Source organism: Stylophora pistillata, chromosome 1 (genome assembly GCF_964205215.1).
Source record: "Stylophora pistillata chromosome 1, jaStyPist1.2, whole genome shotgun sequence".
In the NCBI taxonomy this organism is placed as follows: Eukaryota; Metazoa; Cnidaria; class Anthozoa; order Scleractinia; family Pocilloporidae; genus Stylophora; species Stylophora pistillata.
In genome coordinates this window covers 27,682,287-27,707,598 of record NC_142519.1, presented here as the reverse complement: position 1 = coordinate 27,707,598, position 25,312 = coordinate 27,682,287, and the positions used below count along the sequence as shown (strand labels likewise).

Here is a 25,312-nt window from a genome sequence, read left to right as displayed (position 1 = left end):
AAAATTCAAAGGCAGTCGATTCTATGGTAGCAGTGTGTTTTCTTGACTGTGTAAACATTGTTATCAGATCCTTCGTCAAGTCAAGTAAGGATGTAGTCCTATAATCGCTGTCTCAGACTTCAAAGAAACCTGGCCGGCCTGTTGGCACTAACTTTGTACCGGAGTTATACAGCTCCACTGCACTTGCTCGCCTCTTAGAAGATCAAACATTTCTACAGTACTAAAACTCGACTTGTTATGGTGCTGATATCTTGTAGCTGGGCATTCCAAAACAAACACAAAGTCCAAAAAGATCCAAAACAAACACACCTACTGAATATATCGAAGAAGCAGATTTATATTACACACTAAATTTTTTTTTATGACATTTTCTTTGTACTAAAATTTCCTTCTTTGCTTACAGTAAGCTTGCAAGGAAATGAGCGTGAAAATCAGTCACATATGAATTCAAATTGTAGACTTAATTCCTCACTGATTTTGTCTTATCAAGAAATGTGACACCTCATTGAGTTTCTTGGGAATTATGTCTCTAGTTATTGTTTGGTAAATGTATAGCAGACGCGTATATCCAAGCAAGATCGCGTTCTTTTGAGGATAGCAACAAAAGGGTCTTCGATTTCCCTGAATTGACCATTAAAAAAACAAATGTGACCCAAGTTTAAACTACTGTTTTATCATTGGTTGCTGGTGCAAGGTTGTGGACAGTGAACCATCATCAAATCAGGAAGGTGCGCACAATTCAGTGACGACCCCCCTTGATCCGCAATGACAATAAAATGGAACCAGCGGGTCAGCAATGGAGGTGTGACTGACATTATGACTGAGATTTCTCTGGGGGAAATTCTAATTCGCAAGGCTGGACAGAAGAAGTTTTAAGAATGGGGAATTGTAGGTTTGGAAAAGAATTGCTCTTTGGTGGTAGAGCCGACTGTTAGACGCAAAAAAAAAAACGGGTTTAAAAGACACCCGACAAAGAAAATTTACACGGACGGAAAAAGAAGACTGAAAAATTGTGATAAGTTTGCAACTTTACTGCATATAAACAACTTATCAACATCGACTCAAAAGACTTACTATCAAAGAAGAATAGATTCAAAACATGTGGCGAGGGAGGGGGGGTGGTCCCTAGGCTCCATCCAGATCTGCCCATAACAAAGTGATGCAGGTTCGGAAAATATAACGAAAAACCAATCCACGATGACGAAGGAACGGATGAACTAAAATCTTTTATATTAAGCCACATCTTTTTACTTATTTGTGTGCACATACGTTACCGTCCATGCTCTTTAAAAGACGCATAAGTGCGATCGCCTTTTGAAACAAGAGAAACGTTATCTAAAGCCAGAACAGGAAAGGAAGCAATTTTTCCCACATAATAAGCATGATAGAATCAACCATTCCTTCCTTGTTTTCAATGGTTTCTTTGAGCCCACCCGGTTTACATTTGGAACTTTGCTCGCATTTGCTAGCTTGCAATTTAATATACCGCGCTTATTTGGCGAATTCTTCACACCTTATAAACGGTGAGAATTCAGAAAAGGGCGCTCAATGCTTAAATGAATTATTCTCAGGTAAACGTGATGGCATTGCTTGGGGCAACCGAACGGCAACCGACATCCTCTTTGTCCTGGTTGTATAAACACACACACACAACCCACAATTCCTCCATCCGCTCTGACGTAGGGTCGACACTCGAAACGCCAGCTTTGAAACTCTTCAGTGACGGTGACCAATCTGCAATATCAACTCATTTGATAAAACCATAATTACCTATGTTAATGTAAAAGTTATTCATTTAAGTAGGTTATAGATAGACGAATGTCATTCAAAGTGACAGTTTAATGTGATTTTAAGAAACACATCCTTCCTGTGAGTAGCCAATGTCTGAGTCTCTCAAACTTAAACGATCACTATTGTGTTTCAGCCAAGGTTTTTTGTATAATACCTTTTAAGTTGAGCACGGTTCCCTTTACGACTACTCCTTACTTCGAATGCATTCCTAATTGTCTCTTGTGCGGCCTACCTCTGGGGGCAGATTCTTGAAAATACCTTTCATTATTCATGTTCAGATTAGGTTTAGAAAATAAGTATTTATCTCCGAATAACTGCCGCGCCATTTCTGTGTTTCCCGTCACTTGTCTGTATACTTCACACCTCGTATATTCCATAGATTAAATTGTCTCTTGTGCATCCTACTTCTGGGGAGCAGATTCTCGAAAATGGTTTTCATTATTCATGTTAGGTTTATAAAATAAGTATTTATCTCCGAATAACTGCCGCGCTATTTCTGTGTTTCCCGTCACTTGTCTGTATACTTCACACCTCGTATAGTCATAGATTATGACGCGGCATCAGCATGCTAAAAGTTTATTTTTGCAGAGAATTTTCTGCCGTGCTCCCAATACAAATAATTAATTCACACTGCTCGATATGACTTTAGTCAGCTCGCAGCGGTATCACCAGCTTCTGCGCCCTGGTTTTGCTTTATATAAGTGTCCATCTTTGCGTGGAGCAAATATTCATAAAACGGAAACCCATAAATTCTAGAAATCAGAGTAATAGGATTGTGATCCTTTAAATTTGTTCCTTTTTTTTTCTGAATAAAATAACAAGCTGATCACTAGTACTTCCCAGAACCAGTCGCTGACTGACTACTTTTATGAATTAGTCAGAATTACATTTTATATTAATTTGAATATTAGAATTACACTGTCTCACCTGTTCCTTGCAACTGCATCACCCAAGGAAGGATAACTTGAAAAGAGAAAGGGAAAAAATTGTGTATCGATTGTTATTGCAGAAATATTATAAAAAGTAATATAAACCTTTAACATTGCCCTCCAGTTCTTAAGAAAAAATGGAAGAAAAGAAGAAGAAATGAAAAATAATGGAAAATAGCACTTCGAACAAGAAGATGATCGGTCGGTAGAGACTGTGTGGCAATCGCTGAATTCAATCTGATTCGATCTAAAAAGGAAATGGAGAGGCCTTTTGGCGTTGGAAATAAAATGTTCGCCCCGTTTCGGAGAGATGAGGCGCATGATGTCCTCTATAGTGGAAAAATTTATACCTACTAACCCACAGCCAAAAAATTGAACGGTTATCAAGTATCTTATGATTCAAAGCAAAGCTTTTCTTATGTATTTCCCGAGAGAAACCTTGTCACAGTAGCTTTAGGAGGTTGGTCGCTGATCTTTTTTGATCCAAACACGTCTGAAAGGTGTTTCACCATGCGTCAAGACACAACAGTCATGAACGACAAGGGCCATACCATTTTAAAACCGCAATTGAGGCTAATTGCTTTCATATTAATTTTGTATCGCATCGAAACAAAAATGAAACTGTAAAACTGACCAAACATATCTCCTTTGTTATTCTCATTTACTAATTTACTTAGAACTTTTTTCACGAAAAAACTCAAGAGCAGACGTTTGTCGACTGGTTAAATTTCTTGTTTTATTCGAAGACTGAATAGGAGCCTCCTGACAATTCCTTCCTTGTTTAATTTTGCTGAGGGGTGCGGGATGTTTCAATACCGAGATATCTATATGTTATCATTCACTTCTTGCTTTTTACATTATTTATTTCAGTCTAAAGTATAACCATCAGATCCAGTAAACCTTCTGCTTACCCAGCGTACAACGAAGAAAATGAATTGTGAACATTTCACCGGATTGAGTCCCTTCCATTGCTCCATTCATCACAAGTTTCCGCTAGTAGCAGTCGGTACGCCTATACTGATTTTTTATTGACTTGAAAGGATCGCATGTACTGCAGAACTTTCAACGTATTTCGAACTCCTCTGCAGGAAGTAGAATGTAGAGGACACAATCGTTTCTTACTACCGTGATTCAACATTTTTTTCTTGAAAACGGACCAATAAGACTCGAGGCTATTTGCACCAGGTGCCGAGCGCTGTTTTGTTCAATACTAACAATACATTTACGACATGAAAGTGGCTGAAGAAAGTTTGCCTTTTGTTTTATTTCATAGACTTAGTTAGATGGGTTGGTATTTGCACTGTAACAACCGCTTGTATATAATGCATTCTTTTAATAACCGGACTTCCTGACAACTACAAACACGTGGCGTTGCTAAGCGGTGTACGCATGCACAAACTGACCTGCAATTTGTCGGAATGGTGGACTGGATACTGCAAGCACGAATGGAAAAAAATTACAGTCGAACCTCGATTATCCAGATGTCTTTTACCGAATTCGAATCTAGTATTACTGGTGTCAATCTTCAAACGTTAAAGGTTCAAGAAACTAAAAGACGGCCAACGGGCAATAATTGAACCTCCAAACTGTAAAAGACAACTCAACTTTTGAAGACTCAACATCTTTGAAACAGGGATCGGGCCCAAGTGGCCTATCTTTTAGCGTTGTTGTGACCCCATTCATCGCGTTTGGGGGAGGAGGGGAGGAAAAATTTATTTTTCCGGAAATATTAATATATCTCTGAGATAAACTTCTTGGCGTGGGGCACCTACTCGTATAGAGGGAAATATAATTTAAGAGCCTCGCTTTAATTTTTGCGCAGATATCCTATTCAATATAAATTCAATATATCAACAAAGTTGAAATGGTAAATTGGCCACCGTTACGATTATAAAAGCTGACGTTTCGAGCGTTAGCCCTTCGTCGGAGCGAATAGTGGAATTGTGGGTTGTGTGTGCATTTAAAGGCAGAAAATGGAGCTACGTGATTGGTGGGAACATGGCAACGAGAAAAACACGAATAAATTAGTGGAATGAAAAGCGTTCGTTGATACCTGTGGGATTTAGACTACCGGTTTGAAAGATGAGCTTTTGTTCAAGAGTTTTACGGCTTTCCGTGCTACCTAAGTGTAAGGAAAGACTGCAGATTGCCATATGTTGCTTAGAATGATTAGGTAAATTAAAATGTCTAGCGACGGGTTTCGATGTGTCCTTGTCATTCCTCTCCACGTCGCGAAGGTGTTCTCGGAATCGGTCACCTAGTCTTCTGCCTGTTTCGCCGATGTAAATCTTTTTGCAATAAGTGCAAGTTATGAAATAGATTACATTGGCGGAGGTGCACGTGAGGTGATCGGTGATCTAAATGGATCGTTTGGGTCCCGATATTTTCTTAGTGTTGTGAATGAAAGGACACGTTTTGCATCATGCACGAGCGCATTTAAAAGTGCGTGGTTGGTCATTAGTCTGAAAAGATCTTCTGACCAAAAGTTGCCTATGTTTTTGTCGCGTTTGAATGAAATGAGCGAAGGCTGCGAAAAGATAGTGCTTGTCTCTGGATCGTTTTGAAGTAATTTAAAGTTTTTAAGAATGATGGATTTAACTGAGTGGTTGTGAGGGTGAAACGTGAGAGTGAATGGAATGCGGTCGGAATCTTCCTTTTGTGACGTTTGTATTACTGAATGTCGATCAATAAGTTGGGCGCGGTGGTAACCCGCTTGAACGACAGAATCAGGGTAACCACGTTTATCGAAAAACTGGCACATTGACTCTGATTTGTGGTGCACTAGTGTGCATTACAAACCTGCAGACTCGCATAATTACTTGTTGTATTCGTCTTCACATCCATGTCACGTTAAGAATTCCTTTCCTTTTTCTCAGTTTCTAAGACTTCGTCGTTTGTGAAGTGATGACTCTGATTTCCACCACAAATCAGAGTCAATGTGCCAGTTTTTCGATAAACGTGGTTACCCTGATTCTGTCGTTCAAGCGGGTTACCACCGCGCCCAACTTATTGATCGACATTCAGCACTAGAAGCGTCACAAAAGGAAGATTCCGACCGCATTCTATTCACTCTCATGTTTCACCCTCACAACCACTCAGTTAAATCCATAATTATTAAAAACTTTAAATTACTTCAAAACGATCCAGAGACAAGCACTATCTTTTCGCAGCCTCCGCTCATTTCATTCAAACGCGACAAAAACATAGGCAATGTTTTGGTCAGAAGATCTTTTCAGACTAATGACCAACCACGCACTTTTAAATGCGCTCGTGCACGAGGCAAAACGTGTCCTTTCATTCACAACACTAAGAAAATATCAGGACCCAAACGATCCATTAAGATCACCGATCACTTCACGTGCACCTCCGCCAATGTAATCTATTGCATAACTTGCACTTATTGCAAAAAGATTTACATCGGCGAAACAGGCAGAAGACTAGGTGACCGATTCCGAGAACACCTTCGCGACGTGGAGAGGAATGACAAGGACACATCGAAACCAGTCGCTAGACATTTTAATTTACCTTATCATTCTAAGCAGCATATGGTAATCTGCGGTCTTTCCTTACACTTAGGTAGCATGGAAAGCCGTAAAACTCTTGAACAAAAGCTCATCTTTCCAACCGGCAGTCTAAATGCCACCGGTATCAACGAACGCTTTTCATTCCACTAATTTATTCGTGTTTTTCTCGTTGCCATGTTCCCACCAATCACGTAGCTGCATTTTCTGCCTTTAAAAGCACTCACAACCCACAATTCCTCTATTCGCTCCGACGAAGGGCTAACGCTCGAAACGTCAGCTTTTATAATCGTAACGGTGGCCAAGTTACCATTTCAACTTTGTTGATATATTGAAATTATTTCGTTACCCCCACCGACGCAGCCCCAAACAGTTTCTTTAGAAACTATCAGCCTTTATTCTATTCAATGATTTATCCAATTTTTTAATGTATCTAAGATTCTTGTAATTTTTTAAGTTGCAGGGGCCCTGAGGATATGAGCCTTTGGGCTAAATAAGCTACCATGTTGCAATAAAGTTTTGTTTTATTTTATTGACTTAACTAGAAAAGAAATGCCTTCTCGTTCATTTAAACTCCATGTATGGTTATTTTAGAAATTTTCATATCGTGATCTTTTCTCTGTTTAAATATTTCGACAGCCTTTTTGCAATTAAGTACAAAATAATAAGTACATATTCAACACCACAACAATATCGCTACTTACATTAAAAAAGAACTTCTACAACTTTCCGAAAAGCTCAGTGCTTACCTTAAAATTTTTATAACACTTCGATTTTCAATGGAAACTTCATTGCTAAAACGGCACCTCTCAAAATATTTTACCTTGATTCTGCTGAAAATAAAATCACAATATGTGATTTACAAAAATGAAAATTTTTGGGGTTAGTTTATCAAGTGACAAATTGACAAACTTCGGTACATCACGAAATTAGCATTTTTAAATTAAGGCAACGTTACAATCTCGGTTCTTCAACTGGGATGTGCTTTTTACCCCCCCCCCCCCCAAAAAAAAAAAACGGTTTTCATTATTGTCAGTAGAACTTCCGCGATCGTCAAAACTTTGGCTGATAAGGCCACGGTAAGTGGAAGTTGCTGGCGGATACTTAACTTTGTCTGTTTGAATAAATTAGTCGTTAATAAACGTAATCTAATGACGGAAGATCTATTTCAGAAGATAACGATCTATTCCACTAGCTTAGTGTTAATGTTCTTGTATACTTCCTATCTGTTTCCTGCAAGTTTCCCCAAGGTCAGAAATTTCAAAATTCGAGCTGAAGACATTTAAAACGACAAACTCAATTGTTGGTCATTGAGTATCATGAAAGCAGCTGATCTTTTGTCTAAGGTCTACACGACCATATTATTCAACTTTAAAAAACAGAGTTCGAATGCGGAAAATTATGATGGTGGAGCTTTGGTTCAATATCAGAGTTGGAAGTATTTTCTATGTCTTGGAAGTTTTGTCACTCCTCTCTTTGCTTTCTTGTCGCCAGCCAATGCGTCCGTGGTAGCAACATCCTAGACTTTTCTTTATCGCCTTTCGAATTTCAGGAAGCCGCCAAAAGTAAACTAATGGGTTCAGCGACGAGTTTATAAATGTTATGGTTCCTGTGTATTGCAGTGCAATATCTTTGGTAAGGCTTGGACCTGTCATTTGAATCAAGCCAGCTGTACAAGCATATGGAAAAAAGCAAAGGAAGAAAATGAAGCAAACGTAAAACGTATTCACAGCAGATTTAGTGAAACGTGCGAACTGCAAATGCGATAAAGCTTCCTTTGGGGCGATTCCAACGTGAGCTTGAGATTGTATGTGGGCCTGATGACGTATCACAACTCTATAGATTTTAAAGTACATCAGAGAAATAATAAAAATGGAGATAACGAAGCTTGCTATTCCAATGACATAATAGGCTGTAGTATTTTGGGTCCAAATGACCCCAAATAAACAGGATAAACACCAACATAAAACGATGATCGCCACGACTTTTTTGTTGGTGACGATAGCTTGATATCTCATATGCAGGTAAAATACCAGGTACCTATCGATACTTATAGCAGTTGCTATCATAAAAGATGCCGCAGTCAATACAGCAGAAATAAAATCAAACGCTAATGTAAGAGCGATTGGACCTTCTTCCTTTTCGACAAGGAAAATGACAGAGGAGGCGACATTTAACGGCTGAGTCACTAAACCAACGAGGAAGTCAGTCAGTGCAAGACCAAACAACAAGGTGTGTGAAGGCGAATGTAGAGCTGGCGTCCGCCAAATAACGAACAAAATGATTACGTTTCCAAATGTTGCTGGAAATGAACAAATGACGTTCAGAATGCAGTTGATCAGGCTTGAAGTTCGCACTGTAGAGAGATCTTCTTCTAACATACTTGAACTAAAAAGGAACAGTAGACATGTGACTTAGAAGGAAAAGAAAATCTTCCGCTATAACACATATCTTTTTAATTAATTGCTTTACAGAGCCCATGCACTTTTCGGCAAACCAATCATATTTTAGAAAATCAGAACTACAAAGTACCTAATTATCATTTAGATGAGTTGAACATCTTGCTTTTCTTGAAACTCAGTTTGAGTTGCCGTATTAATATACTGTTGATATTGCACACGCAATATAGATAGCTAGAGGATAAAACCATAACCTAAACCACTTTTCAAATAGGACGAGCTTTTTGTTTCGTTACCCAAGGTAGTAGTAAGGAGATCAGGATCAGGTTTCGTTTTAAAATCCATTTAGTTAGCAGCTGTCACAACAGTCAGTCAACTTACAAAACTCATGGAGTGCAGTGATGCATTTTTTGAGAGGAAAATGACCGTTACGAAAGTTAAATTAAGACTAGAATGTGCCTTATTATCATTTAGATATATTGAAGAATTTGTATTTTTTTTGTCATTCGGTACACCTTGCAATATTTACATATATTTGAGATTATACACGAATCATAGACAGCCAAAAGAGCAAATAATTTCACTTTAAATTCGTCAAAATTAAGCTTCCAATTACGTAAGGGCATGGATGCAATGATTTACATGTTTTCTATTCGCCTGATGTGATCACTAAGATCCGCGATAAGAGAATCATCTGCTTCAAAATGCTGACGATCATTTGGAAAGCGAGTTTAAGGTGCAACTCACTTTAATAAAGGACCCACCTAATTACTTTTTTATCATAATCAAATAAATTAATCTTTTAAGCCTCCAACGTACATGAGATCTTTACGGTGGCGGATCCCGAGGGGGTGTCCGGGGATCCAGACTCCCCTTCCCTCTCCTCCATAAGACTTGAGATCGCAAGTCATCTCCTCAATATTGAGTATTAATTAACTTGTCTGAAAATATTTCTTATCTTATTTTGGTTATGGTGTAAAAGAAAAAAAAAATGTGTTTCCTAAATAAGTGTTTAGAACTAGCCACCAAAATTTCTTGAATACGTCCCTGCGATAGCAGTGTTTGTGCCATTACGGTCTGAGGCGGTTTAGGGTGCCTTCTGGGTAATATCTCAATAGGTGGCGGGGTTGATCGTAACTGAGGAAAATAAAGAAAAAATACGTGAGAAAAGAGTTATTTTCCTCGAGCTAAATAGAGAACAAGGCCTAGTTTTAGGAAACATCACAATGTTTTAACTCACACCCAAAAGTACTAAAGCTTTAATGCTATCAACATACTGCAACGTATGCGCATTCTGAATATTTACACGAAATGGCGTAAATTATCGTTCATGAGACTCACTTTTCGGAAGGAATTTCATTAGAGATTACTGTCATCATCACTATTGAAAGAAACTAATGGTAGTACAAAACTAAAAAAGAACGAATTCAAGGTTTCTTTGTCTGTTTTGTCAGCTGTTCTGTAAGTGCATTTGAATATGCGTCATAAATTTGCCTTCTGATTGCTCAGCAAACCTGGATTTTGAAATAAATGCTACTGGTCAGTACTGTCTCGTCCAATTTCTAATTTACATGTAGGAGAATTGTTTCAAAAATATTGACAAAGTTTTTAAACCTGCTCTATTGTATATCAGAAGTATAAAATGAAATGCTTGAAAATCACTGAAACGAGAACTTAAAACAAAATGACGTTGGCGACAAATAAATATATCGTATTAGACGTTTTGTTGTGTAGTATCGCTGAGTATTTTTACGAGTTTTGCCGTATTTTGGCGAGCCCGTAGGGCGAGTCAAAATATAAATAACGAGTAAAAATACCCAGCGATACTACACAACAAAACGTCTAATAAGTTATTTATTATCCAACACGTCAAATTGTTATTTCAGTTCGGGCGAATTCCGCGGACATTTATTTACGAGGAGTGCGTGACAGAAGTATGCGAAGCGGAAAGGAATTGGCGCGTTGTGGTGTTGCTGTTTCTATTTTCTGCAGTAAATGAAGAAATTTCCTGGTCGTCTAGTTTGTATCTATATTTGCCAGCCATTGCGACTCTTCGTTTTCAGAATTATAATTCAAATTGTCCACCACTTCTTTCTTTTTGTAACTTCAATCCAATTCTTCGCTTGCGCGATGCAAAAAAACCTGTCCAACTGGTTTTGGGGAGTACAAATATCGCATGATATTTGTACTCGTCTATGGCGTTATTTGTACTCTACGGAGTGTTGTTGGATAATAAGTGTAAATACTTCATTCTTGTCAAGATTGACTTAATGTTTATTGTTCCCTAGAATGTAAGTGCGCCTTGCAGAACAAATTTATTCCAGCATCCATTGCTAACAAAGGGAAATGTATAACAGAAGGCTTGCCTAAACCAAACGTTGTTCGCTGATTTTGATTTGATAATCCAGTATGACGATTTCTCTACTTTAAGAAGTCCCGATCTGATCCACTGCACGCCATTTTTTCATTGCATGCTGTAGAGTAGGGTGTTAGTGGGAAAATATTGGTCTTTATTACAACTTAGTGATACTCACCAGGTGGTAAATTAAAACTGAAAAAAAAAATACTAAATGAATCTTACAAAACAGTTTACGAAGATAAGTTAAAGCTTAAACAGGCAGCACTGTTAGGTTCAGTGTAGTTCAGCGCCCTTAGGATAAAACCTTTGTTTCGAATGCGAGTCAATATTTCAGCAGGTGGCAGGCCTGTTGCCATGACACTTGGAGATAGAGGAGAAACTATGTATTTCCATTGGTTAAATTGATCAATCTACAGCATCCTGGGTCTGAAGTTTCATAAAGGTGATCAAAGTTTCACATTGGCAACTCATCACATCGTGTTTCAGCGTTATACCTTCGCGCGAAATGGGGCGTAGCATACTTTCTTAATTCGATGCTTTATTTACACACTCAACTATACATAAATGAATTTCACTGAGGAGAAAGCATGCCTTTCATCGAAAATTTGACGTTGATCTTTCCACTAGTACAATTAAATCGACAGTGAACGAATGAATGTTTTGTTTGCTCTGGTTTGCTAAAGCGAATACAGATGAGATGACTTGTTCTCCGTTCGTATTTTCAATGGAGCAATTGAATATACGTCAATTTTTTAAGAACAATTGGTACAGCTTACACAAATATGAAAAAATTTACGAGCTCTTAAGCTGTTTTGTCAGCCATCATATAAGTGCGTTCGAAAATTTACCATTACTTTGACTACTAATTGCTCTTCATTCTCGAGTTTCGAATTGAAAGATCCCTAATTTATGATGTGTCTCCGGTGTTTTGAAACACCGGAAGATATAGTTTTATTCTTCCTACATTTCATGTCATGTATAATGCTTCATGTATTAAAAAACTTAAATGGGAACTGACAAAAAAGTAATCCACATTGTAAATAAGTGTATTTTGAAATGATAACTTATGTTTGTCTATAAAATTTACTTAGCGGTCATTGGTACATTAGAAAATAGGTGCGGATTATAGAATATACTTATTTGAACATGTGTGAGGAGTGTGGTTTAATCGAAGACGTTAAACGTTCTCGAGTTTGCTGTTTAAGAGAAATGTCCTCCGTTCATCTTGATTCAAATATCCAGGATGACGACATCTCCACATTAAAAACTTACAGAACGATCAACTGCGCTCTAAATGCCATTTGTTCATTTCCAGCGGCGTTTGGAAATGGAATCATTCTTATCGTCATTTGGCGGACCCCATCTCTTCATTCACCTTCAAACATGTTATTGTTTGGTCTTGCACTGACGGATTTTCTGGTCGGTTTGGTTACTCAGCCATTAAAAGTCGCTTCTACTGTGATGTACCTCGTTTCCGATGAAGAGGGACCAATCACTTTGGCGTTTGATGTCCTCTCTGTTGTGTCATCTGCGTCGTCTTTTATGATAGCAACTGCGATAAGTGTAGATAGGTACCTGGTGTTTTACCTGCATATGAGATATCAAGCCATTGTTACCAAGAAAAAAGTCGTAATGGTAATCATTTTATGTTGGTTTTTCTCCGCATTTTTTGGATTTATGTGGACTCAGAACACTATCGCATATTACTTTATTGGAATCGCTACCTTCCTCATCTCCTTCACAGTCATTATTCTGATGTACTTTAAAATTTATCGCGTTGTGAGACGTCACCAGGCCCAGATTCAATCTCAAGTACGAGTCGGAATCGGACGAGAAGCGTCATCGCCATTGCAGTTCGCCCGTTTCAGGAAATCAGCCATAAACACGTTTTACGTTTGCTTTATTCTGTTTCTTTGTTTTTCGCCATATGCATGTGTAGCCGTTGTAATTCAATTTACAGGACAAAGTCTCACCAAATTTGTTGCACTGCAATACACAGGGACGGTAACGTTCATAAACTCATCGCTTAATCCTGTGGTATATTTTTGGCGACTTCCTGAGATGCGAAAGGCTATAAAAAGAACTCTTGGTTGTTGCTTTAGACAAGCACGTGTGCAGCATAGAAAAACAAGTTCGGGGTTTTGAAAGAAAATTTGCCGGACCTCCATGTAGAGATTTCTGATTTCCAACATTGATCTGTACCCTTAGGCAGTATCTAGGATATGAGGAAGGAGAGTTTGTTTTAAGATGGGTCGTCCTGGTATGAAACAATAACTGACTTTAATCAAAGAACTGCACAAATGGCAAATGATGCGGGTCCGTCAACCCGAGTTTGCAAAATGCGTTTTATCGTATAAAAATTGTATTCATGTTTTTTGTAATTTCGAAATAACTGAAAAAATCTCTGACTAAGAAAACGTTGGTTAATGTGGCGATAACCTCGCCCGTGAGCTTTAAGAAAAAAGGAAAAGATGGAGTGAAATAATGTTTAAAAAGTGTAAAACATTCATTGTTTAAATTGAAATGAAACGACAAGACTACTTGTGTACCCAATTTTTTTTTTTAAAGCATACTGACAGAAACAGAATGATAACTAAACCGGGCTAGGTAATGTAGAAGTGTATTGAGATATTGTAAATCTACAAAAAGAAAAGCACAGATAAACATGCGTAGCCATCAGAACAGTGTGTAGAGTACATATTTCCCTCTATCCGGTCGCAAAGTGTATAATTCAGCTGTTCCTTCCTCCCCGAGGTTATCATGACTTCAACGCGCGTACAGGTTGAAGTACTGAGAAACCCGCTAACTCGAGATGCCGAGGGAAGAGAAAAACAGCTCGACGATAGTTTGAAAAGACTAACATCATTAAAAAATGCTCTGCAAGGTTGGATCATGTGGTTTTGAATTAATATTTTTATAGTAAGAACTTTTAGATGGCCGCCTCTCGCGCAATATTTGGAGGGTCTTTGTTTGTAATTGTTGGCTAGTATTTCACTTACTCTGTGGATTCTCTGTAGTTGGATTGTTTCCTTAGGATCTCCTGCACTCTTGTATTTCTCTTCAATTCGCTTGTTTCGTCATTATCTCGCACAATGTTATTTAGTCCGACTGTTTCTTGTTGTCTCATGCACTCTAAAACTTCTGTTTAGTCCAATTTTTTCGATACTATCTCGTCCAATCTTTGAATTCTCTTTAGTCTGATTGTTTCGTTAGTATCTCGTGCACCCTTAAAATTAAATTTAGTCTGATTGTTTCGTTGATATCTTGCATTCTATGAGAATTGTCCCTAGTCTGGTTGTTTTGTTCGTATCTCGCGCACTCTTAGCCTCTCACTAAGTTAGATTTTTCTTGCCAGGATCTTAAGCACTTTTAGAATTTTCTTTTGCTCGAATGTTTTGTAATTATTTCGCGCACTCTGAAGATACTCGTCATTCCAATTTTTTCATCAGAATCTCGGGCACTCTTAGTTTTTTCTTTAGTTCGTATTTTTTCAAGAGTATCTCGCGCACTCTTAGATTCTTTTTAATCGGATTTTTTTGTCAGTATCTCGCACACTCTTAGAATTCTCTTGAGTTGGATTGTTGTGTTAGTATCTTGCGCACCCTTGGTAGATTTTTTGTTCAATGTTTCGTTAGTATCTTGCGCACTCTTCGTTGTCTCCTTGATTGGATTATTTTGTTTGTATATGGCGCACTTTTCGTAGTCTCTTTAGTTCGATTGTTTCGTTAGCATCTGGCACGCAACTAGAATTATCTTTAAGTCTTTAATGTCGTTAATATCTCGCGCCTTCTTCGTAGTCTCTTTAGTTAGATTGTTTCGTTAGTATCTCGTACGAACTTATAATTCTCTGTAGTTCGATTGTTTCTTTAATGTCTCATTCACTCTGAGGATGCGTTATAGTTCGATTGTATCGTTAGTATCTCCGTTACTCTTAGAATTCTCTTTTAGTCAATTGTTTCGTTAGTATTCGCCGCTTTCTTCAGTCTTTCTAGTTTTATTATTTCGTTAGCATCTTGGTTAATTGTAGAATCCTGTTTCATTTGATTGTTTTGTGCACCACTATAATTTTTCTTTGCTTCGATTGATCGATGATGATGATGATGAACTTTATTCATGTGTCAATGTATTTAGCTGACGCTAATTGGGGACACGACGTAGATGAATAACCTAATTAATGATAGGAAATAAGCTATAGATTATATAACCTAAGAGGTACAAATTATGCACGCGGAGCAATTGTTACCATTTATCAGTTCGGTAAGATCCTTACGTCTAATATGGAACTTAAACCTAGAAAGGCTACTAATTTCAGTGATGTTTTTTTTCAGTTTGCTTCATAGAAATTGTCCAATATATCTAAGAGAGTGTTTACCATACAATACAAAATGAAACCTAGGAATATAAAAAATTTGATTTCTAAATTATATTTACAAGACTTAGGACTAAAAATGTCACAAATGAAATCAGGAACTAGCCTATATTTAACCTTATACATAAGTATAACTTTATCTTGCAATCTCCTATTCAGAAGGGTAGGTAGTTTAGCACGACCTAATAAGTTCACGTACGTTTCTGAATGTGAATTATAAACTATCCTCAGTGCTTGCTCTTGAATTCTTTCAACTTTCCTTGTATCCGACACCCTACAGAAATGGTATATGAGATGACAATAGGTGAGATATGGTCTACTAGCAGTTTTATATGGTAATAGTTTAGTCCCCGTAGTAACCAAGTTTCTCAACCTGGCGAGAACGCCCCCCTTTTGACTGGCCTTCTTGCATAATTCGCTAATATGTTTGCTAAAAATTAGATTCTTGTCAAAGTTCACGCCCGGTAGCTTGATATTATCTATTGTCTTAATCGCTTCATCACCGATATTGATGTTAACCTATTCAGTTTCATTGCGTTGTTTAATCCCTATTGCGTTAAGTGTTTCTGGGTTAGACAGTGAATAATTGTCTTTATACATTTAAGGGCAGAGTTTCCTTCCTTTTTTATACTAGTACACATAATGGACATATCGCTGCCAACTATTTACATCCATTGAGTTAGCACGCGCACTTTTTAAATATCTTTTATGTTGGATTGTTTAGTTTGTATTTCGCACCGACAGACTCTTAGAATTCTCTTTATTTCATGGATTGTTGTGTTTCTATTTCCGGCTCTCTGACCGTCTCTTCAATCGAGTTGTTTCTTTTGTATCTTGCACACTCTTAGAATTCTTTTTAGTCAGTTTTTTTTTCTCGTCAGTATCTTCTGCACACTCTTAATTCTCTTCGGGTCGATTGATTAGTTAGTATCTCTCGCGCTTTTAAATTCTCTTTAGTTCGCCAATTGATCGATCGAAGTATCTCATGGACTTCTCTTTCATTGGATTGTTTAGTTTGTTCTCGCACTCTATTAGAATTATCTTTACTTGATTTTTTTATTTTGTATCTCGCGCACGCTTAAATATCTATTGATTCATTTTCAACGGCATTTTGTCTTTCATATCTCGCGCACTCCTTGGATACGATGGCTTCTAAATTTCCGTGCTTAGGCACAAGAAGTTGAGTCAAATACAATTTTTAGAAACAGCTATCTTCTGCCACGGAAACTCAGCTCACAGAAAATATTCTCCAATTATAGACATAAAGGCATAAGTTCCTATTGCAAGAAAAGTCTTCCTCTCTAAAAAGAGAAAGGTTTGATTCAATTTTAGCAACATTTGTAAAACTCGTCAAAAAAAACTAAAAGTAGTTGATTGTTTACCATGACGACATTGATTTCTTATCTTGAGAGAATTTAAATGGTACGTTCACAGCGCACTGTGAAGATATAACGTTTCACAAACAAAAGTAACTGTGGTATTTCATCAATATCTCTACAATACGTGCTTCTTGCATGAGTTAGAGAGGTGGATGGATGAATATTTGACTCAAGGCTTGGACGTACGGACCGAGCGCAGTGACGTTATGTCTTCATGATAAGATAAATTCACCTGCGACCGCGCGCACTTGTTTTAAAAGCATGAAAATATTTAAATAAACGGGAAAATATTGACTCTCGGTCATGAAGTACGGAACTCGCTGTGCAGGGCCTTTACTTCATGACTGTGGGCCAAATCTTTTCCAGTCTGGTCTTCCCTTCCGTCAATACGTACATAATTTATGATTCAAACAGTGAAATAGCTGCGTTTGTCCTAAAATGGTACAGGATGTAGTAGAATATTGTGAGCAGAACTTTCGCGATTACATATTTGGCTGATAAGGCGACAGAAAGTGAAAGTTGTCGGCGGAAATCTAATTGTGTTTGAATAAATTAGCTGTAAATAAACCTAGACTTATGACGGAAGATCTATTATAGATGATGGAAGATCTATTTGGCTAACATAGCGTTACCTCCTTCCTGTATCTTGCATGTTTCCTCCATGGTCTAAGGTTTTAGAAGAAGAAATGAAACATTCACTATACGACAAACTCAGTTGCTGGTCACTGAAATATCGTGAAAGAAGCTGATCTTTCGTATAAGGTCTACCAGCCACATTATTGAGCCTTAAAGAAAAAAAACTCGGCGCATTCGGACAATCATGATGGAGGAGCTCTAGTTCAATATCAGAGATGGCAGAATTCTCTATGTGTTAGAAGCTTTTTCACTCCTCCATTTACTTTCTTGTCGCTCGCCTACACGTCTGCTGTAGCAACACCGTAAAGATCTCTTTATAGCCTTTCGGATTTCAGGAAGCCGCCAAAAGTAAACTAATGGGTTCGGCGACGAGTTTATAAACGCTATGGTTCCTGTGTATTGCAGTACAATACGTTTGATGAGGCTTGGACCTGTCATTTGAATTAAGCCAGCTGTAAAAACGTATGGAAAAAAGCAAAGAAAGAGAATGAAGCAAACGTAAAACGTATTCACATCAGACTTAGTGAGACGTGCGAACTGCAAATGCGATGAAGCTTCCTTTGCGGCGATTCCAACAAGAGCTTGAGATTGTATTTGGGCCTGGTGACGTCTCACAACTCGATAGATTTTAAAGTACATCAGAGAAACAATAACAATGGAGATAACGACGCTTGCTATTCCAATGACATAATAGGCTGTAGTATTCTGGGTCCAAATAACCCCAAATAAACAGGATAGACACCAACATAAAACGACGATCGCCACGACTTTTTTGTTGGTGACGATAGCTTGATATCTCATATGCAGGTAAAATACAACAGAAATAAAATCAAACGTTAATGTAAGAGCGATTGGACCTTCTTCCTTTTCGACAAGGAAAATGACAGAGGAGGCGACATTTAACGGCTGAGTCACTAAACCAACGAGGAAGTCAGTCAGTGCAAGACCAAACAAGAACGTGTTCGAAGGCGAATGTAGAGATGGCGTCCGCCGAATAGCGATCAGTATGATTCCGTTTCCTAGCGCTGCTGGAAAGAAACAAATGGCATTCAGAATACAGATGATCAGGCTTGAAGTTCGCACTGAAGAGAAATCCTCTTCTAACATACTTGAACTAAAAAGGAACAGTATACATGTGGCTTAGAAGAAAAAGAAAATCTTCCGCTATAACACATCCTTTTTTAAATAATTGCTTTACGGAGCCCATTCTTTTTTCGACAAACCAATCATATTTTAGAAAATTAGAACTACAAAGTACCTAATTATCATTTAGATGAGTTGAACATCTTGCTTTTCTTGAAACCCAGTTTGAGTTGCCGTATTAATGTACGCTTGATATTGTACACGCAATATAGATAGCTAGAGGATAAAACCATAACCCAAACCACTTTTCAAATAGGACGAGCTTTTTGTTTCGTTACCAAAGGTAGTAGTTTAAGGAGAATGGATCAGGTTTCGTTTTAAAATCCATTTAGTTAGCAGCCGTCACCACAGACAGTCAACTTACAAAACTCATGGAGTGCAGTGATGCATTTTTTGAGAAGAAAATGACCGTTACGAAAGTTAAATTAAAACTAGAATGTGCCTTATTATCATATAGATGAATGAAAAATTTGTATTTTTTTTTTTGCCATTCGGTACACCTTGCAATATAAATATCTTATTAGACGTTTTATTGTGTAGTATCGCTGAGTATTATTCCGAGTTGTGCCGTATTTTGACGAGCCCTACGGGCTCGTCAAAATACGGCACAACTCGTAATAATACTCAGCGATACTACAACAAAACATCTAATAAGAGATTTATTATCCAACACGGTAAATTGTTATTTCAGTGCGGGCGAATTACGCGGATATTTCTGGAGTACAAATATCGCGTGATAATTGTACTCGTCTCGTGCGTTATTTGTACTCTACCAAGCACAGTTGGATAATAATTACATATATTTGAGATTATACACGAATCATAGACAGCCAAAAGAGCAAATAATTTCACTTTAAATTCGTCAAAATTAAGCTTCCAATTACGTAAGGGCACGCATGCGATGATTTACATGTCTTCTATTCGCCTGATGTAATCACTAAGATCCGCGATAAGAGAATCATCTCCTTCAAAATCCTGACAATCATTTGGAAAGCGAGTTTAAGGTGCAACTCACTTTAATAAAAGACCCACCTAATTACTTTTGTATCATAATTAAATGAATCAATCTTTTAAGCCTCCAACATGAAATCTTTACGGTGGCAGATCCAGAGGGAGTGTCCGGGTATCCAGACTTCCCTTCCCTCTCCTCCATAAGATTTGATATCGAAAGTTATCTCCTCAATGAGTATTAATTAACTTGTCTGAAAATATTTCTTATCTTAGTTTGGCTATAGTGTAAAAGAAAAAAAAATCATTAGTTTCCTAAATAAGTGTTTAGAACCAGCCACAAAAATTTCTTGGATAGGTTCTTGCGATATTGGTGTTTGTGCTATTTCGGTATGAGGCGGTTTAGAGTGCCTTCTGGGTAATATTTCAACAGGTGGCGGGGTTGATCCTAACTGAGGAAATTTAAGGAAAAATATGTGAGCAAAGAGTTAGCGTTCTCGAGCTAAATAAAGAACAAGGCCTAGTTTTAGGAACATCTCAATGTTTTAACTTACACCCACAAGTACTATCGACATACTGCAATGTGTGAGTATTCTGAATATTTACACGAAATGGCGTAAATTATCGATCATGAGGCTCACTTTTCGTAAGGAATTTCATTAGAGATTACTGTCATCATCACCATTGAAAGAAACTAATGGTAGTACAAAACTAAAAAAGAACGAATTCAAGGTTTCTTTGTCTGTTTTGTCAGCCGTTCTGTAAATGCATTTGAATATGCGTCATAAATTTGCCTTCTGATTGCTCAGCAAACCTGGATTTTGAAATAAATGCTACTGGTCAGTGCTGCCTCGTCCAATTTCTAATTTACATGTAGGAGACTTGTTTAAAAAATATTGTCAAAGTTTTTAAACCTGCTCTCTTGTATATCAGAAGTATAAAATGAAATGCTTGAAAAACACTGAAACGGGAACTTAAAAACAAAATGACGTCGACAAATAAATATTAGACGTTTTGTTTTCGTATTAGACGTTTTGTTGTGTAGTATCGCTGAGTATTTTTACGAGTTGTGCCCGTAGGGCTCGTCAAAATACAAATGACGAGTAAAAAACTACCAGTGATACTACACAACAAAACGTTTAATAAGTTATTTATTATCTAACACGTCAAATTGTTATTTCACTGCGGGCGAATTCCGCGGACATTTATTTACGAGGAGTGCGTGACAGAAGTATGCGAAGCGGAAAGAAATTGGCGCGTTGTGGTGTTGCTGTTTCTATTTTCTTCATTAAATGAAGAAATTTCCTGGTCGTCTAAATATTTTTCCTCGTTCGATTTATCTAATAAACTTGTATTTACGACTCCTCGTTGTCAGAAATATGATTCAAATTGTCCGTCATTTTTTCTTTTTTGTAACTTCAATCCAATTCTTCGCTTGCGCGATGCGAGAAAACCTGTCTAGCCGGTTCTCTGGAGTACAAATACCGTGTGATATTTGTACTCGTCTATGGCGTTATTTCCACTCTACCGAGTGTAGTTGGATAATAAGTGTAAATACTTCATACTTGTCAAGATTGACTTAACGTTTATTGGTTCCCTAGTAGGTAAGTGCGCCCTTTTAATTCACCAGGTCGCCCTTTTAATTCACCAGGTGCACCCTTTTAATTCACCAGGTCGTGAATTAAAACTGAAAAAAAATTACTAAATGAATCTTACAAAACAGTTTACGAGGATAAGTTGATGCTAAAACAGGCAGCACAGTTAGGTTCAGCTCTTTAATTATTTTGGGCGACCAGCAACTGTAAGTATTTTAATTTATTTCTTGTGTAAGTTGTAGTTAAGGTAACATACGGTTCAAATAAACCTTGTTGTTTTTGTCGTTGTTGTTGTTCAGTGTAGTTCAGCGCCCTTAGGATAAAACCGTTGTTTCGAGTGCGAGTCAATATTTCAGCAGGTGGCAGGCCTGTTGCCATGACACTTGGAGATAGAGGAGAAACCATGTATTTCCATTTGTTAAATTGATCAATCAACAGCATCCTGGGTCTGAAGCTTCATCCGAAAGTGATCGAGGTTTCACATCGGCAAGTCATCACATCGTGCTTCAGCGTTATACGTTCGCGCGAAATGGGGCGTAGCATACTTTCTTAATTCGATGCTTTATTTACACACTCAACTATACATGAATGAATTTCACTGAGGAGAAAGCATGCCTTTCATCGAAAATTTGACGTTGACCTTTCCACTAGTATAATTCAATCGAAAGTGAACGATTGAATGTTTTGTCTGCCAAAGCGAATACAGATGAGATGACTTATTCTCCGTTCGTATTTTCAATCGAGCAATTGAATAAACGTCACTTTTTTAAGAACAATTGGTACAGCTTACACAAATATGAAAAAATTTACAAGCTCTCAAGCTGTATAATAAACTTCGAGTCGTATACTGTAATTAAAATTGATTTAATCTGATTTGTGCCTATTTACAGTACAACCTAACCTAAATGTCGGTGTCGACGAAAGTCTTGTCTCGCTAAAAGCACTGATCAAGTTAATGTACAGCAATTAGTTTCAAATGTCAATCGATTAGATCAAAGGTCCACTCATCCTCGGAGACCCAGGGGTTGTGGGTCGATTTCAAGTTAGGGCATGAAAAGCCCCTGGGGACATTGTCTTACAAGACTAGTTCCAAACGGTCGCAGTCGTTCTGCCATCTGATTGGTGCCAGAAAATCTTTGTGTTTTTCTGCCCAATCAGAGTGAAGTGTGCTTTGGAGTCCTTTCGTGTGTTGTAACACGGACAAATATTAATAGCTCAGTTGCTCGCTATGCCTTGGACCGTGCGACGGAGATTTGCGTGAGGTGAAAAGTTTCAGTCTCAGCACACAATGTAAGAGAAATCGATCAGATTGTCCGCGAAAATCTTACCGGAAATTATACTGAAGAGTTTCGCAGGTATCACTAGAGAACGTGTTTTAAAGTTTGCGAGGTTTGTATACAACACGATGGTTGCAGTCATTGATATGTCGCTTTAAACGTTAACCGAGATTTAAGCTTACATCTTTTCTAGATTTTTTGCATAATTTGCTGTGACTGAAACTTTGCCCATCCCGTGAAGTTATTTCGTCGCATGGGCCACGCAGGTATGTCGAGCTACTGGTACTTACGCAACTTTCTGTGCGTGCCAAAATCTAATCTCATCTTCGCTTGAAAAAAAAAAGAAAAGCAAAGCGTGGAAACTTTTGCTTCAAAGATGTGGGTAGATGATCCTGTACTGTTAAGCTGACATTTGCAATAAAGCAAACTCGCCCTTTCCATCCATTATTTCTTGGTCTTTGGTTTTGTTTTCCCCTTTGAAAGCAGCATCGGATCGATTCCCAATGATCAAAGGTATTTAACTTGGTCTTCAACAATCGACAGAAGAGGTGAAATGACGATGACCAAGGGACTAGAAGAGAATCCGTGGCCTTCTTAGCTCAAGAATTTCAACACTCTAGGCAGCGTTTGAAAGATTAAACTCTTTCCAAACCCCTACGGTAACTGCCCGAAAAAATCTCTCCTTTCCACGATGTTCTCGTTAATAAGTTTTTGTTCAGATTTTAATTAGCTAACCGGAAACACAGCTAAGCTTTCCCTAAGCGCTTGCAGGAGGTCGTCCACGAACTTAAGCCGTATTGTGAACGACTTTACTACAAAGCGAAGATTAGATTTTGGCGCACACAGAAAGCAGAAAGCTACGTAGGCTAAAGCGCCAGTTGCTCGACATACCTGCGAGGCCCGTGCGACGAAATAACTTCACGGGATGGGCAAAGTTTCAGTCACGGCAAATTATGCAAAAAATCTAGAAAAGATGTAAGCTTAAATCTCGGTTAACGTTTAAAGCGACATATCAATGACTGCAACCATCGTGTTGTATACAAACCTCGCAAACTTTAAAACACGTTCTCTAGTGATACCTGCGAAACTCTTCAGTATAATTTCCGGTAAGATTTTCGCGGACAATCTGATCGATTTCTCTTACATTGTGTGCTGAGACTGAAACTTTTCACCTCACGCAATCCTCCGTTGCACGGCCCAAGGCATAGCGAGCAACTGAGCTATTAATATTTGTCCGTGTTACAACACACGAAAGGACTCCAAAGCACACTTCACTCTGATTGGGCAGAAAAACACAAAGATTTTCTGGCACCAATCAGATGGCAGAACGACTGCGACCGTTTGGAACTAGTCTTGTAAGACAATGTCCCCAGGGGCTTTTCATGCCCTAACTTGAAATCGACCCACAACCCCTGGGTCTCCGAGGATGAGGTCCACTGTACAAACAAAACATTACATAATGAATCGCTAAAACACGTGCCATTTCACGTGCGTCCGCGTGTAACATGTGCGAAGAATCTGACACTCCCCAAAGTTTAATCACGCCGTAAGAAACTTTCAACGTCCAGATTTATCAAAAGAATTATTTACAATAGACTATACAACGTTCATTTGTCGACGGCTGATCTCCCCTATCACAGCCGCAGTACGTCGGGGTCGCACAGCTTGATTTGAAACATCTGCAATAGACTGCGTGTCGTCATTGTTTATACTTGACTTGACCTCGATTGGAATCAAATGTTGTATGACCCTCCTCAAATAGGTCGGTCGCTTGTCGCTGTTTCCGACTTTGACGATCGCTGCACGAACCTTTCCATCCGCTCCAGGAATAAGTTCCTCGACTATTGCAATCTTCCAGTGAATTCTACTCGTTGAATCATTTTTGAGCAACACAAGGTCTCCAACTGAGACTTCTTGAGCGACATTTCCTTTGTTTCTCGGATTTGACTGTTCGCGCAAACTAGTGAGATATTCCTTTCTCCATTGTGTTGTAACTTGCTGTAGTAAATTCTTATGATGGCGAGCTCTTCTTGTCAATGACTGGTGAGTACTGATTATTTCGTGATGCGCGCTGTTTGGTGTTATTGTGACACGTCGCCCATATACAAGATCTGAAGGAGTCAACGGATAAGAGATTGAATTTGTGTCGTCGTAGACGTAGGTAATCGGCCTTGCATTGATCACTGACTCGATTTCCACAATTAAAGTTCGCAATTGTTCAAAATTCAGAGTTGCCCGTCCGAGTACTTTCTTCGGAGGCGTCTTGACACTTTTGACTAATCGCTCCCAGAACCCTCCCCACCAGGGACCCCTTTCGATTATGAAGTTACAGGAGATTCTTTCATTCACAAAGTAACGTAACACTTCGTTGGATCTTGTGATCCTTCTGACTTCTTTGCTTGAAGACTTGAAAGTTTTCGCGTTGTCTGACGTAATAGTAGCAGGAAGTCCTCGTCGACTAGCAAATCGTCTGAAAGCCAACTGAAATTCTTGTACGTCGAGACTTCTGCATAGCTCTAAATGTATGGCTCTGGTCGACGCACATGTAAACAAACACAAGTAAACTTTGCTCGATCCATTCGCGTGTTCGTTGACAACATTTAGTGGTCCCGCAATATCTAATCCTACATGCGTGAAGGGTGGATCTTCAGACACTCGTTCAACCGGAAGATCAGGAGTTGACTGAGACTTGTACGGCATTCCATCGATTCGCAAACAAATCACGCATTTCTTGACCACTCGTTTTACTGCTTCAGGACCTCTCAAAATCCAAAATCGCTCTCTTATCGTAGTAAGAGTGTCTCTTAATCCGCAGTGTTTCACAGATGCATGTACCTTCTTGATAACCAAGGGAACAAATTCGTGCTTAGATGGCAAAAGGATTGGATTTTTCGCGCTCCCCAGTAATTCGGCTTTGTTTATTCGACCCTTGCATTTAACGATACCATTTTCTAGAAATAATCCAA

General features: G+C 38.4%; 4 protein-coding genes and 1 long non-coding RNA gene across 5 annotated transcripts; 1 reads left to right on the top strand and 4 right to left on the bottom strand.

The window, feature by feature from the left end:
• Window positions 1–29: 29 nt before the first annotated feature.
• LOC148741948 (uncharacterized) lies at window positions 30–3,792 on the bottom strand. The gene is made up of 3 exons (XR_015990043.1): window positions 3,632–3,792; window positions 2,719–2,754; window positions 30–1,734 (listed from the first exon to the last, which is right to left on the bottom strand). It is a non-coding gene; the product is annotated as an uncharacterized LOC148741948 (long non-coding RNA).
• A 2,955-nt stretch (window positions 3,793–6,747) lies between these two features.
• LOC111322761 (melanocyte-stimulating hormone receptor-like) lies at window positions 6,748–8,691 on the bottom strand. Its single transcript, XM_022925927.2, has one exon. The coding sequence runs from the start codon at window positions 8,620–8,622 to the stop codon at window positions 7,687–7,689; it is 936 nt and encodes a 311-aa protein (XP_022781662.2). The 5' UTR covers window positions 8,623–8,691; the 3' UTR covers window positions 6,748–7,686.
• Window positions 8,692–12,167: 3,476 nt separating this feature from the next.
• LOC111322715 (trace amine-associated receptor 1-like) lies at window positions 12,168–13,681 on the top strand. The gene has a single exon (XM_022925872.2). It carries the CDS (start codon window positions 12,209–12,211, stop codon window positions 13,142–13,144), a length of 936 nt encoding a protein of 311 aa, XP_022781607.2. The 5' UTR covers window positions 12,168–12,208; the 3' UTR covers window positions 13,145–13,681.
• A 4-nt stretch (window positions 13,682–13,685) lies between these two features.
• Window positions 13,686–18,546, bottom strand: LOC111322759 (adenosine receptor A3-like). The gene is made up of 2 exons (XM_022925925.2): window positions 17,380–18,546; window positions 13,686–15,642 (listed from the first exon to the last, which is right to left on the bottom strand). Exon 1 carries the CDS (start codon window positions 18,488–18,490, stop codon window positions 17,612–17,614), a length of 879 nt encoding a protein of 292 aa, XP_022781660.1. The 5' UTR covers window positions 18,491–18,546; the 3' UTR covers window positions 13,686–15,642; window positions 17,380–17,611.
• A 5,396-nt stretch (window positions 18,547–23,942) lies between these two features.
• LOC148741947 (uncharacterized) lies at window positions 23,943–25,046 on the bottom strand. The gene has a single exon (XM_088742374.1). It carries the CDS (start codon window positions 25,044–25,046, stop codon window positions 23,943–23,945), a length of 1,104 nt encoding a protein of 367 aa, XP_088598500.1.
• Between the last annotated feature and the right edge of the window lie 266 nt (window positions 25,047–25,312).